General features: G+C 41.8%; 1 protein-coding gene across 6 annotated transcripts in view; it reads right to left on the bottom strand.

Moving 5' to 3' along the window:
• Positions 1-2,677: 2,677 nt before the first annotated feature.
• LOC105385914 (trithorax group protein osa) overlaps positions 2,678-26,968 on the bottom strand; it is a 38,436-nt gene continuing 14,145 nt past the window's right edge. For 2 of the 6 annotated variants that reach the window (XM_048627407.1, XM_048627400.1), the window contains exons 3-20: positions 19,078-19,194; positions 18,332-18,629; positions 17,697-17,983; positions 16,939-17,132; positions 15,905-16,740; positions 15,475-15,705; positions 13,341-13,603; positions 12,230-12,469; positions 11,725-11,896; positions 10,640-10,762; positions 9,943-10,125; positions 9,381-9,489; positions 9,083-9,159; positions 8,365-8,509; positions 7,071-7,178; positions 6,085-6,237; positions 4,912-4,985; positions 2,678-3,571 (exon numbers count right to left, since the gene is read on the bottom strand). In XM_048627407.1, coding sequence (XP_048483364.1) covers positions 3,452-3,571; positions 4,912-4,985; positions 6,085-6,237; positions 7,071-7,178; positions 8,365-8,509; positions 9,083-9,159; positions 9,381-9,489; positions 9,943-10,125; positions 10,640-10,762; positions 11,725-11,896; positions 12,230-12,469; positions 13,341-13,603; positions 15,475-15,705; positions 15,905-16,740; positions 16,939-17,132; positions 17,697-17,983; positions 18,332-18,629; positions 19,078-19,194 — 3,730 coding nt within the window. In that variant the 3' untranslated portion in view covers positions 2,678-3,451. Of the gene's footprint in view, positions 3,572-4,911; positions 4,986-6,084; positions 6,238-7,070; positions 7,179-8,364; positions 8,510-9,082; positions 9,160-9,380; positions 9,490-9,942; positions 10,126-10,639; positions 10,763-11,342; positions 11,454-11,724; positions 11,897-12,229; positions 12,470-13,340; positions 13,604-15,474; positions 15,706-15,904; positions 16,741-16,938; positions 17,133-17,696; positions 17,984-18,331; positions 18,630-19,077; positions 19,195-23,186; positions 23,783-26,968 lie in introns of those variants that run through there. The other 4 variants (XM_048627390.1, XM_048627387.1, XM_048627392.1 and 1 more) reach the window with 4 other exon arrangements.

The raw sequence follows: 26,968 nt of genomic DNA, 5'->3' as shown, positions 1-26,968 counted from the left end.
TTATTCATTCAGCTGATCGTTACTTTTCCACAGAGTTGTTGTCCGTTGTACATAGTATGTATATTACTAATATTAGGTATTTCATACAATCTTTAAAACTGTCCAAATTAAATTTCTTCAGTACTTTTGGATGGAAACCTTGGACCCTATAAATTTCGAAAACATACTCTGCGGAATATTGATGCAACTTCTTGAATAATCAATGTTGTTATTTAGTTCGGTTATGTACCTAGTCAAATATGTTATCTTTCATAAAACTCGAGACACGTTATAACAATTCAAATATAGACCGTATTTTTCAATTAACCTCGCCATTTATATTTTTTTAATATTAATGCTTAGATGCTTAAGAATAATTGAATCGTTACAAATTCTACAAAACAGCTAAGGAAGTGTTTATTCTCCATTTCAAATAAATGGAGGGAAGTTCATACAATTTGTAACGATATACTACATTAGGTCATAGGTATAATATTATGTTATGAGGTATCATTTATCCATTAACAGACACATGTCTCATATCATCAAACACTTACACTGAGAACTACATAAAGCCCATTTTAGTTTGTCGTGGTATCAAAATATTACTCTTTCTTTAAAGGAAACTTTTCGATGGTGGTGTAGAATACTGAGTAGGTGACATGTTGTCCTTCGAATTGTATGGTCAGTTACATTGGAAGACTTGAGTCGCCATATAACGCTAATAATTTTTGTGTAACAATATTTGTAAGTAGGTATTGTCAGTATGCTGCCAAATACATAATTTGTTTGGAATCTGTGTGACATAAAACATCTGCGAATCGAATTTTATCAAGCATCAAACCTGGCACGTCGGATCAACTTGCTCACGACAAACTGGTTCCTTCTCTTAACAACAAGTTTGGTTATTTTGTATGAATTCTATTACATCTCTATTCTACTTTCTCTATTATATCCATCACTTCCGTCTAATATACTGTAAAAAATAACTTTTTCAACATGGCGGTATTGGAAAAATATCTTTTATTTATTATATTCCAGGCACCTTTACACTTATTCAGACAATACATGATTTTCATAACTCAATTAAGTTGGACGTTTTTTAACTCTGTCGCGAGTCCCATATCAATCGCAATAGCAAAAATATATTTTTATGTTTGAATCTTTCTGACACCATGTGACGGTATATTAATTTATTTTGAATTATATCATCTCCAATTGCTAAATAGACTCCATATTATCTGTTTTAACATCGTCTCATAACGAAGGCCCTCACTTGTACTAAATCGTAATATTTTCCCTCACAGAGATGAGCGTGTATGTCAACAACTACGTGGAATGCTCGTCGCAGCGCGGCTCTACTATCTCGTAGCTACTGTAATGAAGGCGTCACCGCGACAAAGGGTTTGGTCGAATCTAAAACTCGCAACTATTTCATTATGTATAAAAATATTTAAATATTTCTTAGACAGCTTAGGTTTCCTTTGTTTTACGGGTAGGTAATCTCTACATATGTATCAGTTTATTTGTACGTTCATTTATAGGTAGGCATTCAACACATCACAATGGCAGTTTAATTAGGTGTAGGTCTACTTACTACGGGGTAAGTTGGTGTTACGTGGGATAATTTACAATAAGGAGACAAAATATCTCTACAATAGATGAAGAGCATCAAAAAAGGTTTAAGTACTTTACACACGGCTACAGCTAACTTCTTACCACTGTTGTTCATTTACTCTATCTCTTTGTATTTACAATATGCTAATTAGTATATCGATTGAGCCGAGATTGATTAAATAAAGTTGCTTTAGCCAGTCCTAGTGCGAATGATGACGACTGTTGGACCGAGAGACCGCCACAAGCGAATCATGACGACACAATACTCGGTCCAGCGTCGCCTCGTGTCGCCGCGACGCCGCGCGACGCGACGCGTGTTCCCAATTCCTGCAGACATTTCCTTTATGGTCCCCGGGTTTGCGTTATTAGGGATACATTGTAGTGTTTCATTTACTTTAAGCTTAAACGTTTTACCGATTATATCGAACGGAAATATGAAAATACATTAATTCACATTCATCATCATCACACAATTTTAGATTTCTTACAATTAGTTAAGTTAAAAGTTGACAAATGTTAATAAACAGTACACATTGTATAGTGCGATTCTAATTTCTTACGCATAACGTCGAGACGTGGCGCGGCTTTAGACAGTAGAGGCGTGACGTCACACGACTGAATCTGCAGCTAAAGCCGCGACGTCAACAGCTAATATTTTTGTGCCTAGAGTTAAAGAAATGCCCTAACAATGACATTGAATTATGTTCACATTCCGTTTAAACACTATCGCCACGTGGGTCACACAGAGACGCCACTGGAGCTGGGCTAGTTCGTACACGGTTACACTAAGCTCACGCTAAACTACGCACCGGTGGAGGCGATCTAACATCTTTATCCGAACATGTAATAATCATAGCTAACGATTACACTGAGAGAACGAGTAATAGATTACATTGGAGAAGTTGCGGCTCCCGGCAGTCGACTTGTGGTCTTCAACCGACCGTTGCGTTATTTATGCAATACTTTTGAGTTCATATTATAATTTGTAAAATAGTGAAAATCTTATTAATGATTAAATATCCATAATCGATTTGAATATTACAGGAAAATGTGAGAACGAAAGAAATTATAACAAATAATATTTACAATAAAGCAACAGTTTAATTTAACAACATATTATATACAGAAAAAATACAATTTCTTCACTAAAAGAAACTGATTCACGTCAAAATTAACTCTACTATAATACATATTACTTTGCCATAACAGGTAACATATGACTTCATTTATAATACAAAACGTTCACAACGCCAAAATATGTATTTCTATACAATATTGCACAAATTAAATGTCTATTGTAAACTTTGCATCATTGGGCTCCCTGCGCTCAACACGGTGTTCAATCGTATCTACTAGATCCGGCCTAATAGCTCTTGTGGCGATCTTATCGACCAACAGATTTTTGAAGCGATATTCTTAATATTTCAGGGGCCATTTCAACGCACACATAGCTACCCAGCATACTAGGTATACTGTTGAGAAATTGTACATGACACAAAAGAACTTCATTTGGTTTCATATCGATGAATGAAGATTACATTTGATCGAAAACTGCATAGAAACAATTAAATATTACAAAAAATAAATTTATACATACAAAATGTAACTTATCGGGTTCACGGGGAATTAAAGACAAAAATATATTACGACCTAACAATAATAATAAAAAAGATTTTTACAACTCGACAATATCACTAAAGGACTACGGCTAACGTTAAAGACGTCGTTATAAATACGTGTACTATATGTTATGCTCATCGAGGTGAGTTTACAGCCAGAGAGGTACCGCGTAGACGCATCACCGAGGAGGCTCGCGGGCAGCGTCCGGGAATAAATGCAGCCGCTCACCGGGCCGTCACTGCGACAGCAGCTTCTGTAGCAGCGAGGCCTTAGCGCCGCCCGCCGCCGCCTCATCACCGCCCCCCGCCCCCGCCGCCGCCGCCGCCGCCGCCGCCGAGCCCTCCGCCGTAGTATTCTGCACACCAAGAGCACGCATCAGTATCTCACTCGCACAGGCGACAACACTACTGACCCCTTTATCGACTTCACAACCCGACAACTGATGACACATCCGCACCCATTGGGCGAGACTTATCGATGTATTTAATGGAAAATCTTTGTGTAATCTAGTAGGAGCTATGATGTAATGGTTTTTTCCCAAATTAACAAATCGTCGATAAATAAAATCCAAGAAGCGTAGTTCTCAATGATAAGAAGAATCTGACTGAAATCTCGCTAATGTCATGCACTGATTGCTAAACGCTGTTCCGTGTCGCTGAATGATATTTTTTAACATATTTTGCGAGCTTTACTATGTATGACCTTATGGTTGCATTATTTAATTACGACTATTACGAGAGTAAAATTAAATATCACAGCAACGCGGGACAGGAAAAGTCTCGAAATTTATTTCTATTTATTTATTATTCTACTTAAATTAACGAACGGAATAGTTTGAACGTTCTAAGAAAATCTCCGGAAGCAAACAAAGCGTTCTATTTGCGAAAACCATACTGAGTATATCCGGCATCACCACAGCGCTACCGCCCCCGCTCACCGACACGCATGCGACTCACCCTACACTCCAAAAAATATAAAAAGCTCTCGCTTAGTACCCCTACAAGCGATACATCTCAGTAATACCTCAACAAAACGATTGCAATCAACGTAAATATGAAATATAGTCGTCACTAATAATAAAAGTACCATTATCGGACATCACATCACAAAAGCCTGCATTTCAGAAATGTACCAATACCTCCAAAGTGAATCAATCATTCCAAAACGGCACAGAAAAAACGTAATCACAAAAAAACATTCAGAAATTAATTAGTAAAGATGATGTTAGCTGACGAAATTTTGTTTATAAAAATATAGTTTTAAACCATTAGCTATAACAAAAGTCTCATTCAGTGATAACCGTTATTGATGAATTAAAATTAATTACTTTTTATAGCGACTTGATAATTAGTCATTCAATCAGCAATGACTGTAATTGTGTTTCATGATATTGAAAACATTATTAAAATTATTTTCTGTTATTGAAAATAGTGGCACATTTCTCTGTTGATTATAATTATTAATAATAAATTGGCATCTAATTAAAAAAGTCTAATATATGAATCAATCAACCGACACGCAGCACAACACAGCCTTACCACCGGTCTCTCAACATTCAATATTATAGCGAATTCAAATCACAAAAAAATAAAAACATTTGAAAATAGAAACTGCTTCTACAGAGAGTAGCTGTCTGTTAACATTGTTTGTCTGAGAGTCCGGTGGTAAAGGCTTGGTAGTAGTGTGGAACCGAACATTGGGCGTGGCGCGTTGCGTCGCCTCCGCCCCCGCGGGCCGCCGCTCCCACGTGCCGCCGCCGCCCTCGCCACCTATGTGCCACACCACTCTTTATACAACCTCTCTTACTCACGACAGCCGTAACAATGAGACTGGCTATTGGCTAATACAGATTAAAATCGGGGCGGCAGCCCCGTCATTTTATACAATCTGTCATACAGCCATGATGTTACGGCCTATGATATGATGCACTCGGATAACGAATCCTTTGTAATTTTTGTTAAAGGGTTAGTAATTAATGGAGATCCGAAGTTTGAAAAGTATTAGTCTGATGCCGCTAGAAGTCAGCTTAATTAACAGTTAACAACACAGATAACAATCAAGTCAAGACACTTAATATCACATCAATAATCTTATCTTTATTGTGTCTGAGAAGAGGGATTAACTAAAACAGTTAAAGAGTTAAAGTTAAAATGTAGTTATCAAAGCGATAACATTGAGTAAGCTCAATAGATTACAATTTCAACTGATTTAGTTATGTAGTCAGATAATCTAGATTCATTTAAATGGATCTAGTTTATCTGAAAAAAAGGGACTGTGAACTTAAGTTTATAGCTCTTATGCACAGGCAAAAATGCATAAGCTGTACATTTAAACATATATTTCGGGATGGTATACATTAGTGGGTGCTTACAACAACCTTGGATTAGTAGCAACACTTATGTATTTCTTATACACTCATGCGAGACAACCAACGATCAACTTAAACTTGTCAAGTTTACCGGAACAAATTCCAATCTGGCAATAGCCCTCCATTTATAAAGGTTGTATCGTAAGAAGTTTCGCTAATCGTAGCTTTCGTTTACACTTATGCCAAGATCAAAAGCCACTTTTGACATCCAAACATCAAAATTACACATTTTACACTCATTAAATGTGGCACATTAAAAGCTGTAGTTAGCACCAAGTTTAAAACGCCACTTTTGACATCGAAACATCAAAACTACATATTTTACACTCATCAAATGTGGCAGAGTAAAAAGGCCGTATTTCTGTAAGGGCAGATCGTCAGATAAAAGTTGTCTGAGAAATAATCCTGATGCTGTCACAATTTTATTCCTCAGACAATTATCTGACTATTGAAAACTCAGCCCCAAATCTAGTAGAATATTATAATAAAAGGCTATTTACCGGGTGTGGGCATGTCGAAGTTGAGTAGCGGGTCGAGCTCGGGCTGCATCTGCTGGTGCAAGTCAGGCCGCGAGCTGCGAGCACCAACCACGGCTCTCAGCTCATTTCTGACGTACTCTGACGTCCCGCCGCCGGACCCACTCGCCCCATTACCTACACAACAAAATTTAAGTCAATATACATAATACAATATCCAACAACATTCAGTAGGTGCGTAAAGACAGACTGATCCAAGTCAGCTACGTAATAGGCTACGATAGATATTTAGAAGCGGCATTAATAAAATGCGTATTGTAGTTATACCATGCAAAGCTGTTTATAATAGGAATGTTCGTATAGTTCGGTCTACCGCTACCATTTACCCAGTTTTGAAACTGCCACCTTTGTTAAGCCTGTTAATTTTTAAGATTTTATTACATAAATACTGTTACATCGACTGTATACTTGAATGAATTGTTACTTGAGTGCAGATTTTATCTACGAATGTTACCATAAAGCATATTATTACGTTTTTTTACTAATTAATATTTTATCAAACAACGAAGTGGAATTTTACAAAATGGTGACATCAATCATCTGACAAGAAGTTGATTCGACTGTTGCAAGTCACGACAACGCATCGGTTGCACAATGTGAGAACAACGCGATAACGAAATATGAAGTTCATTGCACTGCTTATCGCGTATATTGCACCCCAGGTACAGGTTACTGACTCTACTTTGATCTGATTGTAAAATATGTAATAAATGTCAATTTGTTATCCTATTTTTATAATTTTGCAATTTACTTCTTATCATACGACGTAATAGCAACGACAACTTCGTACTTAGACAATAGACAGTTCCGTCGAGTAAGTCAAGCCGAAAAAGCTTAGAATAGTTACATAAATAAAGTAGGTCTATGCGTATCTATGTCCATGTTGAGCAGTAGAGGTGCGTGTGCGGTCGATGAGTATCATGGCGGTGTGGCGCGTCGTCGGTACTCACAGGCGAGGGTGTCGTGCAGCGGCGGCAGCGCGGGGTGCGCGGGGAGCGGGGGCGGGCGCCGCGCGAACTGCTCGCAGCCGTAGCCGCCGTCCCCGTAGTAGCCGCCCACTGATTAGCAACTCCGCTCTATCAACCGTCTCACCACCACCTACCTAGCCGGCAGCCGCGCTCGGCGTGCGCGAAAGAGACGGCCGTACGAGTGCGAGCGAGACACCGCTATACGTCGCAGACGCCGAGCGCGCCGCCTCTGACCAACTAACGGACCGTGGTCCACTCTCCGCTTATTCGCTCCTTCAATCAAAACTCTACTCTCGTAACGAAGCCAAAATCTAAACATGCAATTAGTTCTCGAGGACTAGGATCTCAAATAGATACAAATTCTAAGTTTTTAATCGGTAACTCTAATCTCATGCTGAAGAATAGGAAGGACATGCTTCGTTTTAAATAAAACGCATTAGACTCTATCTTCTACCTCAATATAAAGTTTAGTGTAAAAGCATATCGTTGGATAAACAAGAATAGTTGTTGGATCAGACTGGACTATATTAAAAATAACTTATAGGGGTTATGTTTTTAATATTCAAACGAAATAGGGTAGGACTGACACTATGAAGTTTTTATTTTATAAAGTGTTTTACAAGGCCATTAGAGCAAGTTTCATGAGAATGATAGATAAGGGAAGAAGCGTGTGTATAATTAATTTACAGCAATGGCCAGTAAATTTATAGTACTTATTATTAAAAGACGCCATGATACAAATAAAGTAAGTAGGTAGTAACAAACATAATATAAATCAGAAAGTCAAAGATTGTGTCTTATTTTGTCTCAAAGTCGGTCTCCGCTAATGACGTCAGTTGAATCAGAATTAAATAAGATAAGTCATTGTTATCAATTTGATACCTATTTGTTGTGAATTATGATGTCAATTCATCATTAGTAGTCGGTCACCGTCATTACGCCTTCATTTTTGGCAGTCATCATGTCTAATACGGTATGACGAGTCAATTCAAAAAGACAAATGATAATGTTAACATAAGTAATAAACTAAAAACCACCGACCATTTTTTAACAACTGAATGTCAATATTCAAGTCAGGTACATACGCCGTACCTAAATTAGCTCTAGATATATCAATTGCTCTCACCTCTGACTACCCCTTCGGGGTTTACAATCTTGAGCATATACTGTGTGTATGTAAATATCCATTAAAGTCATCGCCTAAACTCCTAACACAAAACATAAGTCACGTCAGCGTAAAGTCATCACTCGTCCTCAATCCGCCCACAGTACATACCTAAGGAGGGTCTCGGCGGGCGGTGGTAGGGCGAGTGGAGGGGCGCGGGGTGCGCGGGGGAGTGCGCCATGGGCGTGTGCAGCGCGGCCGGCCCGCCCGCGCCCGGCGACATCTGCACGTAGCCGCCGCCGCCGCCGCCGCCCGTCTGGAATGTTCCAGAAAGAGCTAGTTAGATGTGTGAAGTAGATGGGTTGATTTAGGACCAAGGGGTTTGATGCTACATAGTTGGGACTGGGAGATCTAATAGTGCATATGGATTGGCTGGTAAGTGGAAGAGGGAAAATATTGCCGTAGTTTTCATGACTTTCAATTTTATACATGACCTTATTCACATTAGAAACTAAGCACTAGATGATTAGATGCTCCTTTTAATTGAGTCTTAGAGTAGTAGTAAGTATAGAAAGTACAAATAAATAAATACTGTAGGTATACCTACGTTGATAGGCCATCTGGTTTCACGTCGCATCGGTGGGTTGCCGACATAATCCGCGCACTGTATCCTTACATTAACGTTATATTTACCCATATTATGTGGAGACATAAATGGCTGAAAATCGTAGAACGATTGACAGTACTTAGTGATTTTGGTAAAATAGAAAGACGTAAAACAAAATAATATTAATATATCTGATATCTTACACGTGCCTACTCTACAGAACTCGGCTATTCCATGGACTGACTTACAGAATTTATAAAAATATAGAAAATAACTACTTACACTAAGCTGCCGGCTCAGCATGGGGTTTTGCTGAGAGGAGGGGATTTTATTTGTACCATAATTTGAACCAATTTGATCTGGAAAGAGAAAAAATACATTTTAGTTACCTCATAATACAAATATAGACTGCTAAGAGCGAATACAGAAACCAGTATCACACACGGTATGTCCCGGTGACCCATTGGTAAACCAGACACACATCACAATATATTTTTTATTGTCTCTGATTTCTCGGTATGTGAGGGATTAAGCCATTCCAAACTAGTACTTATTACGTTAGCAAGAGAACACAACTCACTGTGGTAATGGTGATGGTAGTCGGTCCGCGTGAGCGTGACGTTGGGCGGCGTGGCCGACACCAGCGCGTTGATCGTCGAGCCCAGGTCCGCCTGCGGACTCTCGGCCGCCTGCAAACGAATGTAGACTTTATGAGCTACAGAGTAGGATTGCTATAGAATATGTGAGGCTCACATATTCTAGATTGTGAGCCTATTGTCATCCATCACGTAAACTTACAAAGTCAAAGGCTAGGTTCACTTGCCCGATAGGAACAGAAAGAAAGAATCACCGCGCACTAAGCAAAGTGTGCCCAAATGATCATGCTCGAAATATTGTCTGTGTGTATTGTGTACACATAAAAACAAGCAAACATCCAACTGTGAGCATGCCCGAGCGACATAACGACCGGCGCATCCTCGGGGTCTTCTTTGGCTTGACGAAATATAACGTTCTGAAGAGCTCTCATGTTACGTATAACCCTAGTTAGAGTCTGCAGCAAGACTCCGAAACTTCATATTTCTTAAAAGAGCGACACGCATATCCAGGTCCTAAGGAACACACCACGGCACAATCAGCCTCACCTCAGGCGACACAAGCATCTGCTGCGACCTCTGCATCTGCAGCAGCCGCGCCCGCTGCTGCTCGACCAGCGCCCGCGCGCGCGCCGCGTCCGCGCCCCCCGCGCCCGCGCCGCCCCCCGCGCCCGAGGGGGAGCCCGAGCTCACGAGCGTGTACATGCTGCCGCCGCCCATGTTGCATGATCCCTGAGGAGGGGAGGGTAAGTTTTGAAAATGAGAGGTTAAATACAAATAATTTTATTTAAAGTATTGGTTTTGCATATTAATTTTTGACGACTAATAAGAGTATGGTACTCGATCTATCAGATAAAGAAATTTCGGAGGAGATAATTTCTAAATAAAGGGGCAAATCGCTATTCCGCCATCGAGTCCTAAATCGCCGTATTATGGAGTTGGTTTATAAAATGCATTTGAAGTTCTAAGAGTTGAGATAGGCAGCGCTATAATTGAATCAATTTATATAATTTAACCCATATATGCCCAGAGGGTCGTTAACGACCCACTTGAGTTTTTTGCATAATTGAACTCAGAATCTGAATCTTAATCATATCCTAAAGTAAAACAACTTCATATAAAAACTAGTTATGGGCATATATGGGTTAATTAGCAAAAGCCATTGTTATTTTAGAGAATCGAACTATGAATCAACTGCCTTTCGGAAACTGGCATTTCGTTTCCATTTCTAATGACAGTAACTTACTGGACTTTGTACAGGATACACGGGAGGGCCGGGGCTTGACGACACAGGACTCTTCGACACTTTCTCACACTGCATCAGACTTTGTCTGATCGCGTTGATCACAGCATTCTCTTCCTTCATACCCTGCAACAACATTCCATATTATACCACTACGAACCAGTTTCAAATTATCAACACACACATATGCTTAATTAAATTCGAGGTTAAGAGATCAATTAATGCAACTATTATCATAATAAACAGCTAATATACAGTTAATTTACTTTGTTGCTATCGCTCCTCAGGGTCCGATGGAAACTCTGGGCGTTACATCACCTCCACCGTCATCGCTAAATAGTATCCGGCTAGTTTCATGATTGGCATAAATTGCCTATTACAAAATGTAAATCTATCACTGTTTATTTTAACAACAGATACAAGTTTATGTTATGTCATTTTGTCAAGACAATTCTCAACTCTTTTTTTTACCGTGTTTCGAAAGAATGCAGTGTAACTACAAGTTTTATTGAACTCCCCCTTTGAATCTTACAAAAGCCTACAAAACTTACAAACCTAGCCATTTTTATGTACCTAATGTAGGTTGACTAAACGAAAATACTTAAAAATAAGCTTGTACACAAACAAGTTTTGTATACAACGTATATTTTCGCAATTAACAACATAAATACAAAAGCCGCTAAACTCCAGTAACGGGGTAACATACCGCATTATAGTCGGGGCGCATCTGTCGCGTCCCGTCCATGGACATGAGCGAGGCGAAGTCGGACGTGGCGCGGTCCGAGTCGGGCATGTTGTCCACGAACTCGTCCAGGATGTCCGACATCTAAATTAAACACTTTGGTGCACGTCACCCTAAGGGCCACTTGTAGAATGTAGAGTAGGTACTTATTTTATTCAATTCCCGCCATAAAATATTAAAAACGCAAAGCCTACAAAAGTGACTAGCCACATAAGATTTTCCTACTATTTATTTGTATGTTGACTCATAGAAAACTCGTAAAAAAAGCCGTTTTTACTTTGTGCATTCACATTTGCGCAATCAATCATTAACAAAAGCTACTCACTCATCCACGGGGGTAACGTACCGCATTATAGTCGGGTCGCATCTGTCGCGTGCCGTCCATGCTCATGAGCGAGGCGAAGTCGGACGTGGCGCGATCCGAGTCGGGCATGTTGTCCACGAACTCGTCCAGGATGTCCGACAGCGCCTGGTCGCTCGGCACCTCCTGCCCGCCCTGTTGTCGCACGCCGCTGCTTCTGGGGGTGAGGGAAATGTTAGCTTGGTGAAGAAAGAAGTATATTATTCCACAAGCGGTAACTAAACAGTGCGCCTACTTTCCGGTATACATTACTTATTTCTAGGTTGCAAACCGTGTAGGCATTGGTAATATTGTAGCTGTGTATTACAATGCGGTTATGACCAAGATATCCAACTAAGGAAGGCCGGCCCCCTTCTCGATTAGTAAATTTAATAAAAGTTTTGGCATAATAATAAAAATATTAGAAAGTCGTCGATTAGTAATAAAAAGCTGTATCTTGAACTTTAATAAAAGTATAAAATCTATATCATAAAAAAACAATAATACTCACTGAGGCTGATTGTTATACATATGATGCGGCGGCGGCGTATTCGCATAATGTATCGGCGTGGGCGCCTGCGGGGCGGGCGCGGGTGAGGGCGGCGGGTACGTGGCACGCCCGCCGCTTTGCAACACCATCTGTAAGTGGCTCTGCGCCTGATGCGCTTGGTGCGACTGCAGGCTGGCCGAGGAACACTCCACGTTGGCTTGCGACACGCCCGGACCGCCGTTCACGTTGTTTAGTCTTGGGCTGTGGATTGGGAAATTACGGGTTGAGATTTTGTGGTGCAGATCAATCTGTTTTTGGTCTGGACAAGCAGGTATTCAAAGAGAATATCGTTACATATATGTGGAAAAGCGAATAGGATAATAATAATATATAATAATAATAATTTATTTAATGAATTAAAAACACAGATTTTACGCCTAGTTACAGTCACTTAAAACTAAGTTTTAATATCTAGGTAATAGGCCAGGATGTAAACTAGTAGGCCAGGAATAGGTTGCGCTACATTTGAAAAGCATAATATACAGTGTTCGTAATTAAATTGTTTAATCGCAAACGATATTTACATATAACAAAGTAAGCCTGCTTGTTGCTTCGGTAAAATGCAGGTAAGATACTTATGTAAATTATATGTTATGTTTGCATACACGTGACATTATGCCTATCAGTTGATTTTCGAAGGCCAAGCCTTTTTTTCTTGGCTTGTATAACTGGATTTGCATGTAAACTACAAAAGAGCCTAACGGTAGGCCGAACAGATAACTAAGTGAACATTATGGCTTTGTTGTTGTAATAACAATAAAGAGATAAACCACGTTTTCTAATGTACACTATTATGCTTTAGTCACGGAAGTTAAATTTAAAGGTTATGAAGACAACGGTTTTTTATTACACAAGAAACATTATTTTAGACATGTATCTCCTGACATATTGCACAATGCAGACAAACCAATTTATGCAATTTTAATTACATTATATACAACAGACATGATCTCTCAAACTAAAATCTAACCGTCTGACGACCCTAATATTCATTAGACAACATATGGGGATCCACAGCGCATGTCATGATTATTTATACTCTACAGAAATAAACATCACAACTACAACTTACTGTCCAGAAAGCATGTTAGAGAGCGTGGAGTGAGGCGCGTGATGCCGCGGCTGATGGTGCTGCGGCGGCGGCGGCGGCTGGCGCGGGCGCGGGCCGAAGCCCCGCTGGATGCCCGTGTTGGGCGGCGGCAGCGGCGTCTGTTGCTGCCGAGCTAGGAGGGATACTAGGATCTGGTTCTTCTGGCAGAGTGAGCTCATGCCGCCGCCCGGGCTGGATGCGGTCGCTGACGAGGAGGAGGCTACAGGCGCGGCGCTTGATGACACCTGCAGAGTGGGGAGTTTAATGTTATTATTCTGCGTATCATATAGGTTACGTACGAGTGTAAAATTTACCTTATGCACCAGTAATAAGGGGCCGTCCATTAATCACGTGAGGCTCAAAGGGGGGGGGGGAGGGGGTACTGAAAACCTCACGAAACATCACGAGTGGGGAGGGGGGGTTCTCGTTAGACATCACGTGTATTAATTTTTTGTCAAAAATTAGGAATTTCTGAACCGATATTTTGGACAGCGTAAAAATTTTAACGATTTGTAGTATGACCTATATTTTTTCTAGTCAAAAATTGCCTTTACATAGACTTCCAAAAAAATACACGTGATCCAGGGGGGGAGGGGGGGTTGGTCCCAAACCTCACCAAATATCACCGGGGAGGAGGGGGGGGTCAAAAAATGAGAAAAACGACCTCACGTGATTAATGGACGGCCCCTAAGTGCAAAGGTTTTAAATAAATGAATATATCTACCTAACTATGTCAGAAAAATATTTATATGTCAGCCAACAATCGGAATGGTTGACAAAGCGCACATGACGGCTGCGTATCTCGGTAACCTCGCCCGGGCTGCAGGTTGATGATGACACGCGGAGAATAACTTATTTCAGACACACTTTCGCTACAGACAATGATGGCACGCGCATGCAAATGTGTACCTACTATCCTTTCGCTTTTAACGCCTGCTCAAACTGGTTGTTTAAACTGAAAAACCTCAGTTTTATCATGTTGCGAATTATCGCACTTTCCATTGCGGTACTGTAAACAAACCGGGCCCGACGGAGTGTGAATGTCAAGTGAGGTGCGGCCACATTGGCTGACCTATTTTAAGCTGCTCTATTAATAGATTGGAGCACACCCACCACAAACAAATCTAAAAGTTCAAGTTCATATCCCAAGCATGTAGGATACACCCACTTTCATTACTGAATGATTGTAAGTAAAATATTTTGCTAAATTCAACTCGTATTCAATGAATACGTCGCGACCTTGGAAGGGATTACGTCTGAGTAAAATTATCAGAAAATAATATTTTTTTTATCAGTGCCCTAATAATAATTCCTTTACTATTTATGGTGCTTTTGTTAAGAATAGGTAACTATTATTACGTAGAACGTGACATAACATCACGATATTTATGTATTTTTATCTTGTCTATTAAGAACAGCGTCACTCTATTGTTTTATTAAAAGGCGGAATGAGCGTGGGTTTTTGTTTTCAGTGAGTAGAGGTGCATTTAAAAAATACCAGCATTCATCGAGATATTGACATAATGACAGCAAGAGGATAATCGGATATCCGATGACGTTCGGCCTTAGCACGCACAACGTCGCAACGCTATTGACGTCCAATCAATATCTAACACGGCTATTACTGTTCGTTTTACATACGTTTGCGCCATGGGAAAACGGTGATGGTGCCAATTAGTGTCACTTATTGACACAATCCACTTGAATAATAAAAATAAATGTGTAACAAAGTATGTTATCATTAGATAAGGTGTACGGCTGCCTTACTTTTACATACTGATGTATTTTATATCTATCTTGATGTCAATCAACACCTTTTATAGCTACACAAGTAATCCAGAAATTGAGAAAAACTAAAATCTATGCAAAATAACCATTAATCAATTAATCTCAAAATTCAAGTCAATTAATTTTCATGCTATCGAAAAGCGGAGTATTCTATTACGTTATGTATTTACTACATAAGACAATATATTTTACACTGAAGATGCAAAACATCTTCTTAGTCAGACAGAGGCTAGACTAGTACTAGACTAGGTATGTCACCGTAGTGAAACAATCAACCAGTCAGTCCCTAACCACCCTAAACAACCAAATTAAATCAACGTCAAATCACCTGTTGCATCTCAGGCGTGGCCCGCTTCTGCGGCGGCATCTTGCTCTCCTCCATCTTGCGCTTCACGCCCGCTATGCGCTCTAGATAGCTGTTGTCCGCGGTGTCTGGCGCACGGCCGTTGCTGGCCGGCCCGTTGCTGGATAAGAGCTGTGTCAGCAGCGCAGAGGGCTGCGAGCTGCGCGCGTCGCGGCGGGCTTCGTCGCCGTCCTCGTCGGATTTTTCGTTTAGTATCTGCGGATGGGGATGGGTGTTGTTGTAGTTTAGAGGTACTGTTTTTGGGCCGTTGAATGCCAGTTGACCAGCAAGTTTATTTTGGCTGGTATGGAGGTCCAAGGACAGATGTAGCGCTCTCTATCGGAGTATTAGCTTGTGATGATGATAGTCCACCGGTAGCAGCTTTATCTTAAAGATTTAAAGATTTTTGACTCACCCTTAGCAGCATATGCGAGTTGTTATCGTGATGCTGCTGCTGTGGCTGCGGCTGCTGCTGCGGCATGGGGTGCGGCGCGGCGCGCGGCCCGTGCAGCGGCGACAGCGCGGCGGCCGGCGTGTGCGGCGTGTGCGGCGTGTGTGGCGTGTGGGGCGTGTGCGGCGCGGACATCTCGCTGCTGGACGCCTCCTCGTCCTCCTGCTGCAGCAGGTCCTTGAGGATGCGGTTGTTGGCGGGCGCGTCGCCGCTCGGCTTCTTGCTGAGCAGCGAGCGCAGGCGGTTGGGCTCCTCGGCGGGCGGCGCGGGCGGCGGCGGCGGCGCGGGCGGCGCGGCGGGCGGCGAGGCGGGCTCGGGCTCGCGGCGCTCCTTGCACTCGTCCATGTCGGCGAGCTGGAAGGGCGCGGCCCACTGCTCGAGGTCCACGAAGTCGTTGTAGGTGAAGTGCGCGTCGGGCGGGGTCGGGTAGCGCTCGGCGGCGTCCCCGTTGGCGACGGAGGTCATGAGGGGCCCGCCGACGGGCGCGGGGGGCGCGGGCGGCGGGGAGCGCGGCTCGTCGTCGTCGGGCAGCACGGAGTGGGCCGACATGATGAAGTCGGGCTCGCCGGCGCCGGGCTTGGCGGAGAACAGGCGCGAGCGGGCGCACACGCGCAGCGGCCGCGCCGACACGCGCAGGCGGAAGGGCGCGGAGGCGGCGGGCGGCGCGGGCTGCGTGGCCGCCTCCGTCAGGTGCGCCGCCGCGATGTGGCGGTCCGCACTCTCTACTAAGTCCAGGTAACGTTTACCCACAAACGCGGACGGAACGTCTATACAGTTCTCTACACCACTTAAATCACACGCTGAAAAGGAAATTTGAGTCGCTGATTAATATAAATGAAATGATTTTAATTGTGTACTTGTCGTTGGTATTGTTTCGATGCGATAAAAACGCAATACGATTGAACAAGAAGCTGTTCAGTTAGATAGATTTTGGGTCATTGAACCAGCGTCTCTAAAAGGATAAACAGATTCGAATCCATTGCTGCTGTACAACTTACACAATATAACGAGGTCCGGGTCGAGGCGGAACACGATGTGGTCCTGGATCTTGTCGGCGGCGGGCGGCGGCGGCTGGGCGCCGAGCGGCGGGACGGGCGACGCTTCCTCGCAGCGCCGGATGACGCACATGACGGAGCCGGAGCCCGAGCCCGCGCCGCGCACGGCCGCGCAGTGGATCACTGCCGAGCAGTATCTGCACCAAACATTAATAGTAAATACGAGATCCAATAGACAAACTGTATGAAAATAGTTTTGTGGGACAACAAATGTAAAACCGACATATATATTACCTATGTACATGTTGCTATTAGGTTGGTTTTACACTGACGCTGATGCGGCGCTGATTGCTGATAGATCATTAAAATGTATATAACAGAAGGGATCGTTCATGAGTCCTTTAGTTAAATTGCGCAGAAGACTCTTTTAGGACCCCTTGGATGTGCGGGAAACCCATTGACCAAATGTCACACGGTCTACTGACGACATAATCAGAGATAGCCATTTAAGGTAATAAAATTATATTAGCCTTAATCTTTACTTGTAATTCGCTCTGTCCAAATACCAGCGGCCGCTATGTGACGCGGTGTTACTAAATTGTCTCCGATAATTGCAACGATAACAATCCTGCCACTTATCAACACTACCATGTTATCAACGTCTCAGAGTGTGGCTGTGGCACAGTAATTAAAAAGCATTTATATCTGACCCTGAGCCTACTCCTAGTGAAAGTGTTAAGACACAATAATTGGTAAATTACCCGGCACTGTCGGTCCCATTAGCATTCTTGAAATGGAGTTTGGCGTGCACAGCTTGGAACTTATCAATGTCCCCGGCGCCCCATCCAAACGATTGTATGTTGCGCAAGAGCGGTCTTATTTTCGGATGGTCGGTCGCGTCCAGCAGCGAAAATATCGACTTCTTGTACAAATCCGCCCGGTCGATGTAGATGAGGTCCTTGATGTTCTCAGTCACACACTCGATCTCGCCCTTGGCGTTTATTTCTAGAAGGACCCAACCGAGGTTACTCGTGTAGTGTTTGAGAGCCTGTAACGGAAAAAAACACAGAATTTTTTAATGGGCCATATAGAATTTTATAATGGCAATGTTTACAGACAACGATAGTGGAAATGGAGACAGTCGTAGTGAAGGAATTTGAGCACAATAGCCAATGTGTATTGTTACACTAAAATATATACATCTTTATCAATACGCAGAATAAACTTTTAGGTTCTCTTAGACGTGTCAGGTGGCACAATATGTCAAAATTTGCACTAGGTTTATCCCGCTCAGTTACTATTGGTCCATGGCAACGAGTAAAAGCTCTACGAATCCTCTTTTATCTCCTCTCTGATGGCTATTAATACCGATACTAGTTATTGGCATGATGTTTACCTCAATGAGCGTGGTGAGCTCAGAGTACTGCAGCGGCGGCTGCGGCTGCGTGGAGCTGACGTCCCCGGCCTGCAGCGGCGGCGGCGGCGGCGGCGGCGACAGCACCCGCGCGGGGCACTCGCTGGGGCACTCGCGGCGGCGCTTCAACACCTCCTGGATCTGGCGCGTGGCCTCGCGCACGATGCCGTTCTTGTCCGGCTGCTTCACCTCCGCCAGGCACGTGCCCAGGAGCTCCTCTAGCTGGTTGATCGTCTCGTTCTCGAGCTCGCGGCGACGCTTCTCGTTGTGACACTTGTTTCTGCAAAAGCAATCGGCGCTGTTGGTGGGCTGAATTGACGAGGGTGAAGCGCGTAGACGCGTAGATCGCAAGGTATTTGGACTAAAGCCCAAGTCTTATTGGTGCTCGAGTTATCTTTAGAGATTTTCGTTGAATTTTTCTTTACTGCATTTTTGGTATATTTGTTATTTTCTTTTAGTGAACAGCTCACAAATAGTTACGTCGCGCCAAAAAAAAAGGTCTTGAAGCTAAAGTAGGTACTTCTTAAGCCATGCTTACGACTCAGTGACATTGACAAGCTCGACAATCTCGACATCCACTGCCAAAAACACGATCACACGAGTCACGACAAACTATTGCGTTGATACGCGATAAAAAGTAAAAGCTATAGATAGAGTAGATAGAGTGCCTAACTTGGTGTACTGTGTGTTTAATCTCTATATTGTGTGAGGGGTTGAAGCATACGTACATTTGAGATTGCGGTTTATGATCAGCAGGTTTTTTTCTCTGTTTTTGCGCTGTCACGCTCATCTTGCTCTGCATCCCCCTCCATGTGTCTCCCAGTTGGAGGTCACAGGATTCGATTCTACGAAACAAGTAATCAAGTCAATCACAAGTAGGTATCATCAGCACAAAATAAAGTAATTATCAATTAGCGTTTCATAGACATACATAATAGATCAAGAATAACGCAACACTAATAACCATATTTAGTAGCACCTACATTCAATCGGAATTAAAACTTACAAAAAACAAGTGATTTCATCGAGTAAAAAACAATACAAGGTACCTACTCGAATATTTTATTTTGCAATCGATTACTTGGGTTATTTCTAGCCGATTAAATACAAACGATACACTCATAAGCTTTTATGAGATACAAGTTTATTTTGGCAAAAGGTTACTGTGATGTTTTTGTTGACACAGGTACCAACATACATGTCGATAGGTAGATAAGTACAATATATCTATCAAGGAATCGTTGTTAGCGTTGACGCGACTCGTATAAAACATCAGGGCGAGAGCAGGCCACATAGGCTGTCCGGCGAGAGGGACTGAGACAGGTATCGGTGGCCGCCTACCGAGCAGCGCGGAGCCCCACTACGCAACCTCACTGCGACGCCGCGCCAACCTTGAAATAATAATGTTCGGAATAACAACAACGCGCCATAAGCGTGACCAGAAATACTATAAAATACTGGCCGGCAAAATTTGGAAGGATCTGTGCATCAGGCTCGGGCAGGACGTGTCATCCCTGAATGCCGGTATCCGCATCCGCATGGGTCAAAACAGAAAATATTGGCATGCCAACTTAATCAGTGTCGCTTTTAACACATTGCGTAATGTATGAATTCATCGAGTCGTTTATGAAATAGTCGACGTCATCCGCGACGCTGTTACGATCCGAATGGGTGAAAGTATGTAGCCATTGTACGGTTAGTCTGCCGAAGCAGAGAGCGAAGGTTTCGCTTTTACAGCGGTTACTCAACAGGTACCCGACATCCGCCAGTGTCAGCGCTGTTGCCATTTAGCATTCGCGTAATTCACGCATTGTGTCCAAAGTTGTTTCACCGAAACTATCCACTGTGACAGTGGCACGATTTGCATGAGTACCGGCTTGTAGGTACAATTATTGTACCACTGTCACGGTACACAATACTCGTGATAATAACCTCATATCTATCTACCCCTTGTGATAAAGATTCTTATTGTTTTGTATTGCCCAATATTTTATGAAAGACTTGCAAGTTGTACTTGTAACACCTAAGTACTAAATAGCAAAAAAAAAATTGATCTGTATAAATAAAGTAATGAAAAAGCCTACGATTTTGAACTGAAATATTGTAATTTGTAGTAAGTGCGAAACTTACTGTGTCTCGCTGTGTTTAATAGGTAACTCAATATAAATTCAACGGCTAACTAAACCTGACTAACGAAACTTAAAGTTAATATAATACGCGAGGTAGGTAATAAAACAAAATGGTTTCATTACATTGCGAAACTCGTGCGCACACCTCTCGCACCGCACGTTAGTGAGGGCCATTCTTTGTTTAGGAAGGATCGCGGCGGCGGCGGCGGTGGCAGCTGGATGACGCATTGTCGTTATCGGCGCGCCGGCACCGGAAACCCACAGCACTGCTGTTAGGAACGGTCAAGGCTAGCGACGCCGTCCTTCAACGCAGCCGAACACTGACGGTCCTATCACATTATTTAATAATATCAAATATCGCCTCACTTTACAATGGAGGCTTTGTATTCGCTATTACTTCGCTTCGATTCAATCGACACCAATTTAACCATACGTTCGATCAATAATGTCTATACCTCTTATGTTTTTTATGTTAAAGTCTTGGCAGAAATTATACAAAATTACAATACACAGAGTGGAAGTAAACATTACTCTACATGATATAATTATGGAAAATTAAGAGGTTATGTAACCTAACCATGTCACTACTCTACAAAGGCACGTCACTGTGCAGTCCAGACTTTTATAGATCTACCATTCGTCATCATATCGTCTTCTGCTGCTGGATATATAGGAGGCCTATAGGCTCTCCCAGTTTTTGTCCATGATCTAGCGTCGTCGCCTCTTCATCGCATGTTCACGGAACATTTTACAACGTTTTATTTTCCAAATTTTAGGAAATGTATGTAATGTAGTAGGTAGGTTCTTTGTGTTAGACAGAAATTCGAGTATCACGATAACTCTTGTAAACTGAAAGTTCGTTCTTTGAATTGAATTCGGAGAGAAAACATATTTCAAAACGACACAATATTTCAACTACACGATTCCTCCCACAGATATTTTCTTTAATTCGGGTTTTGGATAGGTATTGTAAATTCAAACAAATTTGATTAAGTACTGCAGAGACCCAAATGCGAATCTGACAATAAATATTATGTAAACGACAGATCTTGAAAGGCCTGCCTGGTATAATATAATTATTCCTATATTAACTTCTGAATCACCAAATTAGGCAGCTATACCTACCAAAAAAATATAACCAAAATTGGTTTTTCAACTGTACTATAATTACTTATTTTCTTTACGCTGACTTTGTTCAAGTTAATACGTATTGTTACGTAAACGATCATTTTTTAATCGTGTTACGTGTTAGGCCGGTCTACTTACTTTCACATGTACGGATCTACATTCATGTTAAAATTAAATAATCTTAAATTATGTGATCTAAATACATATTTCAATTTTAAATCTTGCCTTATATCTTTTCTCTGGGGTGTATTATAAGAAGTTTCTCATGGGTGTAATGGGGAAAGCCAGATTCTCAGAGACAGATTGGGTCATGTAATACATTTAATGCTTTTAGATCCAGTTGCTCACTTTTGAGCACTATAATCCACTCCAGAGCTCCTTAGTTCCAGACAGAAGCCCGAATTATTTATTGAATAAAATATTTTTCAGTATTTATTATTTTATTCCATGGAGGATATAGGAGCCTGCATCCTAATCACTCGAATGGACGAATGGAACTTTGTACATATATATCCCTTTATAAAGAAAAATCTCTTTATAAAGCTTGGAAATTTTCCCGAGAAACTCGTACCGGTTCACAGTAAATTTTCATCCAACAAAATCGTCCATTGAAAACATACCTAATGCGAGATACATCACAGCCGCCACGTGACCAGTGACATGTTTGTTTGTACCCCTCTATCATTCGACCTTATTCTAGATATCTACATTTCTATTTTATATCATAAATGTGTTCGCTCAAATCACGTTTTCAAGAATTCTGCAATGTTATCTTATAAGTGGCTATACGTATCAGTAATTAAGAAGTAGACAAGCGAGAGTCGCGGTAAGTATTATGTGTGACGTATAATGATCGCATGCAACAGAGCCGATGATGAATACCTCGGCGAGTGATTATGACGCTGGAGGTACGTAAAGAACTTTCATCTCGCTCCGTTTCAGTGACTCACAACAACTCGTCAAGGCCGCCATCGCAGAACGACTCTCGCATTAGGATTTTTCCTCCAATGTTTAATGACAAAAGCTCCCAACCACATTTTCCTGTTGCCCCATCAACCTGCCGGATCCAATACCGCCTTAGCAACAGGCCGACGAATCACTTTCATTTTGCCAAAGTTATTCAACGCTCTTACGTGAGACGGTGATGCCTTTCGCGTTTCGCGAATTCTGATTGCATATTTTAAATATCAGCACCATTGAAAACTTAATCTAACCAAACTTTGCCCTGGCTCTAATAAACGACATAAAATCTATTAGAATCAAAATCAGATCAAGTAAATTGTAACAAATGAAGGCGTTCTTATTTTTTTCGAAACGCATGTCACTGTGTTTGACTAGTGTGACATCACGTCGTGCATGCCAGTCGCACGATGCTGAGCGAAAGTCTCTTATCTTTCATACTGCACAATTTAATACAATAAACACCAACGTGCACAAAAAGTAATCAGAATACCAGAGAAAATTAATTTTACGCGATGATGACGCAATGGTACATAGATTAACTTTATTAAACCTGTCTGGCAGTCAATTTGTGCAGATAAGTGCTACAAGTTTACATTTAGTCAAGTTTAACGAATTACCTCTGTATTGCTACATCAATATCGAGAAAGGACACTACAACATCATCAATGTCATCAGACTCCGGCGACGTGAGGGAGGGCGGCAGGTTGGGGGACGGCGTGCCGGCGCCTCCTTGCCCCCCGCAGTTGAGGGTTCCCTCGGGCTGCACCATCGGCAGCATCGTTACCACGCACTCACGGAGCGAACAACACTGATTCCACTAATGTCTCCTCCAATCAACCTTAGACACTGCTCATAGCCGCATCTAATAAACACACACTGCATTGCGCCACGCTGGTCGCGATGCGATTCACTCAGCTATGCTGATTTTTAAGTTAGCACACTTTTAACTGATTAAATCGAAGCACAATTAACTTTGAATGTCTTGGAAATTAATTGCTTGGATCAAGAAAAATATGCATTTAATTTACTACGTCTTTACTACACTTGACATTGGAAATTTCATCAATATCCGCGCGAAACGTTCACTGCAAAACGACGATGAAAGTCAACTGAAAGACGAGACGTACATATACATACATCCTTTTCCGTCGCCGCTTCACAAATTATCTACACGCGAGTCGCAGTCGGCATTCGTAGTCGACGGATCTGCGCAGGCATATAGCCGATACTGTCGCACCCACGTCCTGCGTACTGCGCGCCGCTCTCGTGCGATCCTGCTCTACGCCTCTACGTAGACATACACAAAACTGGTCGCCGAATCTGGCCGATCTTGTCCGAATTAAATCGCTTACTAGATATACAGGTAGAATTATTGTTTTTGCTCCTTCATTAGGTTCACTTGTTGAGATATAAAAGTATAATAAAGATAATTTGTTCAGACAATTATACATACTCAAGATACTGAATATTTTACTTTTCTCTAATTTTCTGGTCTTCATTTTCCTTCATTTCCCTTCATACTAACCATTTTCCAGGATCCTATTAGTGAAATAAATCAGCACTCGTGGTAGACTTAGCCAATGAGAGCAATGAGAAAGTGAATAATGAACCGCCTGGTGTACTGTACACGCTCATGATCTCACTTGCACACACATGGCTCGATGCACGCTGATATAACTCACGAACATGAAAGTGAAGCATTTGTGTCAAGTGCACAGTTTAGATAACAAGGTCACTCTGTTACATCATGACGGGTGTTCCGTTTATTGTATTTTCAGATCATCGGCTAACCCCAGGGGCCCAAATATACTTTCCCAATAAAAATAGATGTCAAGGAACCTTGTACAACATTCATAGACCAGATTTTCTGCCATATTTGGGACAAAATTTCAAGGCCCAAGGCCAATGATGAAATTGCCATTTTGTAAAGATTATTCTGGTCAGTCAAGAAAGAAAACTGCACAATTGCTCTACATTTTGGGAAATCCAATAAATTTATTCGGAACAAGGAGACCTTCCTATCTGATTCATTCGCAAGAAGTACCGAGTCGAGTAAACATGATAAAAATGCAAGTGAGTATAAATGGTTAGCAAATCGAGAGGAAGAGTCTCGCCGGCGCGGGCGGCGCGCGGGTGGACGCGGGGTGGGGGCGGCGGGGCGCGTGCAGATATCGGTGCAGGCGGCCCCGCGGATGTGTGTCAGTAGGTCACGGCAATGACGTGGCGCACGGCCACCGCGACCGACTCGCCCCGCACTTCATTCTAATTCCGCTTCGGCAAGTCTCACCACTTACTACTATACTGTCTCGGTCTCACAGCTCGACATCGTTCTCTATGCATTTTGTTTGTTCCGTCCAGACTCTCTCATATCCATGTAAATAGCGAAACATCAAATCCATAAATAAACAAGTGTCACCGCAGACTTTAATAAAAGCACCGATGAATCCCTCCTCCGCATCAATCATTGTAGCGACAAAAATGCAATTTTCTCCTCCTTGGGCCATATAACTCATACAGTCCTAACAAATTGTCGGTTCGTGGTCAACTCTCACAACGTGGGAATTGGTGAGGAGTGAAAACTAAAAGTCTAATCGATATTTATTTAGGACAAGGTTTCGGGACAGACAATGATCCATATACATGCTTCATTGATAAATCTACGTAGGAACACGAATCACGATCGTTACTAAAGCATTGAGAACTTCATAGTTTCAGGCAACAATAATTGCATTGGTACTGTTTTTTTTTTTTCAGACAGTGAGATCGTTTTATTTTGGTTGCTTTGATTTTGTCAGGGAGACTAGAAATTCTTTTATCCGGGCTTGCATCCAACTTTTTATTGGTTTATATCTCGCGCTCTTTCTATTTTACAAAAAAATATAGCTGATGGAGTATACCTCCATGCTTTTTATTCACCCAGAAAATTCTATTTCCCCATCACTAAATCACATGTGTTCTAAGTATAGAGCTGTTTCGAGGGGCCGAGATGGCGCAACAGTACCTGCATTGAGCATAAACGATCGCTCAAGCAACCAACATTCGTCTCGGTCACGACAGCTACGTTTATTGGTGGCAACTGGCAACTGGCAACACATCTTTCTTTGCCCTCCACACACAACTCTGAGAAAGTTATGTCGGGATTAGGAACCCTTCATGGAATTAACCAATGGGCATGGTTCGTAATTTTACACCTTTGAATGTATGCTAGGCATCTCACTAGTGGACCGGATCCCGAACTTAGAAATTCGACATAGGACAAAGGTCGAACACGTTGAGAGACAGGTCACGAAGCTGAAGTGGTGATGGGCAGGGCATCTGGCAAGGCGAGAAGACGGCAGATGGACCAAGGCAGTGTCAGAGTGGTGGCCAAGGGAAGGGCGACGATCAGTCGGAGACCACTAACTCGTTGGTCCGACGATATTAGAAAAGTAACTGGACCAAACTGGGTGAGTGTGGTACAGGATTGTGGAACGTGGAGAAAATGGATGGCTGAAGATGATAACGATAACACATTAGAAAATGTTAATATTTGAAATTGCTGAATGTGTTTATGCCAGTATGCATATTATAGTATGAATGAACCGGAAACGTTAAGTAACACTAATAACGGCTACTTGTTCAAATCGTCCAAGAAAACACCTACTAAGCAATCTTTACTGCAGGTGAAGCAAAATGCTTACGTTCGATAATGTACAAAATAACAACAACTAATTATAACGTCGAATTTTGCTTATTCATATGCAAGATCATTCCATTTTATAATACTGTGGTAAAATGATATTGTTATGAATTTTGCTGACGTATATGAGAAGTTGCTTTGCAAAATGGCAGTTCGGAACTCGGAACTTCACTCAAACCCAACTTTTTTGATTGCTATTATTTCTGTAAAAAAATATAAATACCATTGTGCGTTAAGTTTTTTGAAATTAATTATCAAATACAGTGTGATTGTTTAAGGTTCTGGATTGTATTACATTGATTATTTACGACTTGTATCGTATTTGTACCTAAATGGATTTACTTCAAACAGTTTGAAGCATAATCTAGTGCTCTTTGTTGGGTTGTTTGTAATTAAGATAAACAATCAATTTCGGATATTCCGTTGCTTCTTTCTTTGCAGTTTGATAACAAAATGCATATACTTAAAAAACCCAACCACATCTACTGCTGTATACAAAAACAATCGATCTGATTGTATGCACATTATTAATTTTCAGTTTATCAAAACTAATTATTAATTAAACGTAAAAATATTTTATTCCAATGTGATAATTGTCAGATTCAGCCCACTGTCTCATCATCTCATGCGAGGGGGTATATTAAAATACGGTGAAGGAGAACCTCGTCAGGAAACCTGCACATCTCAATTCTAGATGTGTATATGTACAATAACTGAGGT

This window comes from Plutella xylostella, chromosome 4 (genome assembly GCF_932276165.1).
Source record: "Plutella xylostella chromosome 4, ilPluXylo3.1, whole genome shotgun sequence".
Lineage (NCBI taxonomy): Eukaryota > Metazoa > Arthropoda > Insecta > Lepidoptera > Plutellidae > Plutella > Plutella xylostella.
This window is presented reverse-complemented; position numbering and strand designations above follow the sequence as displayed.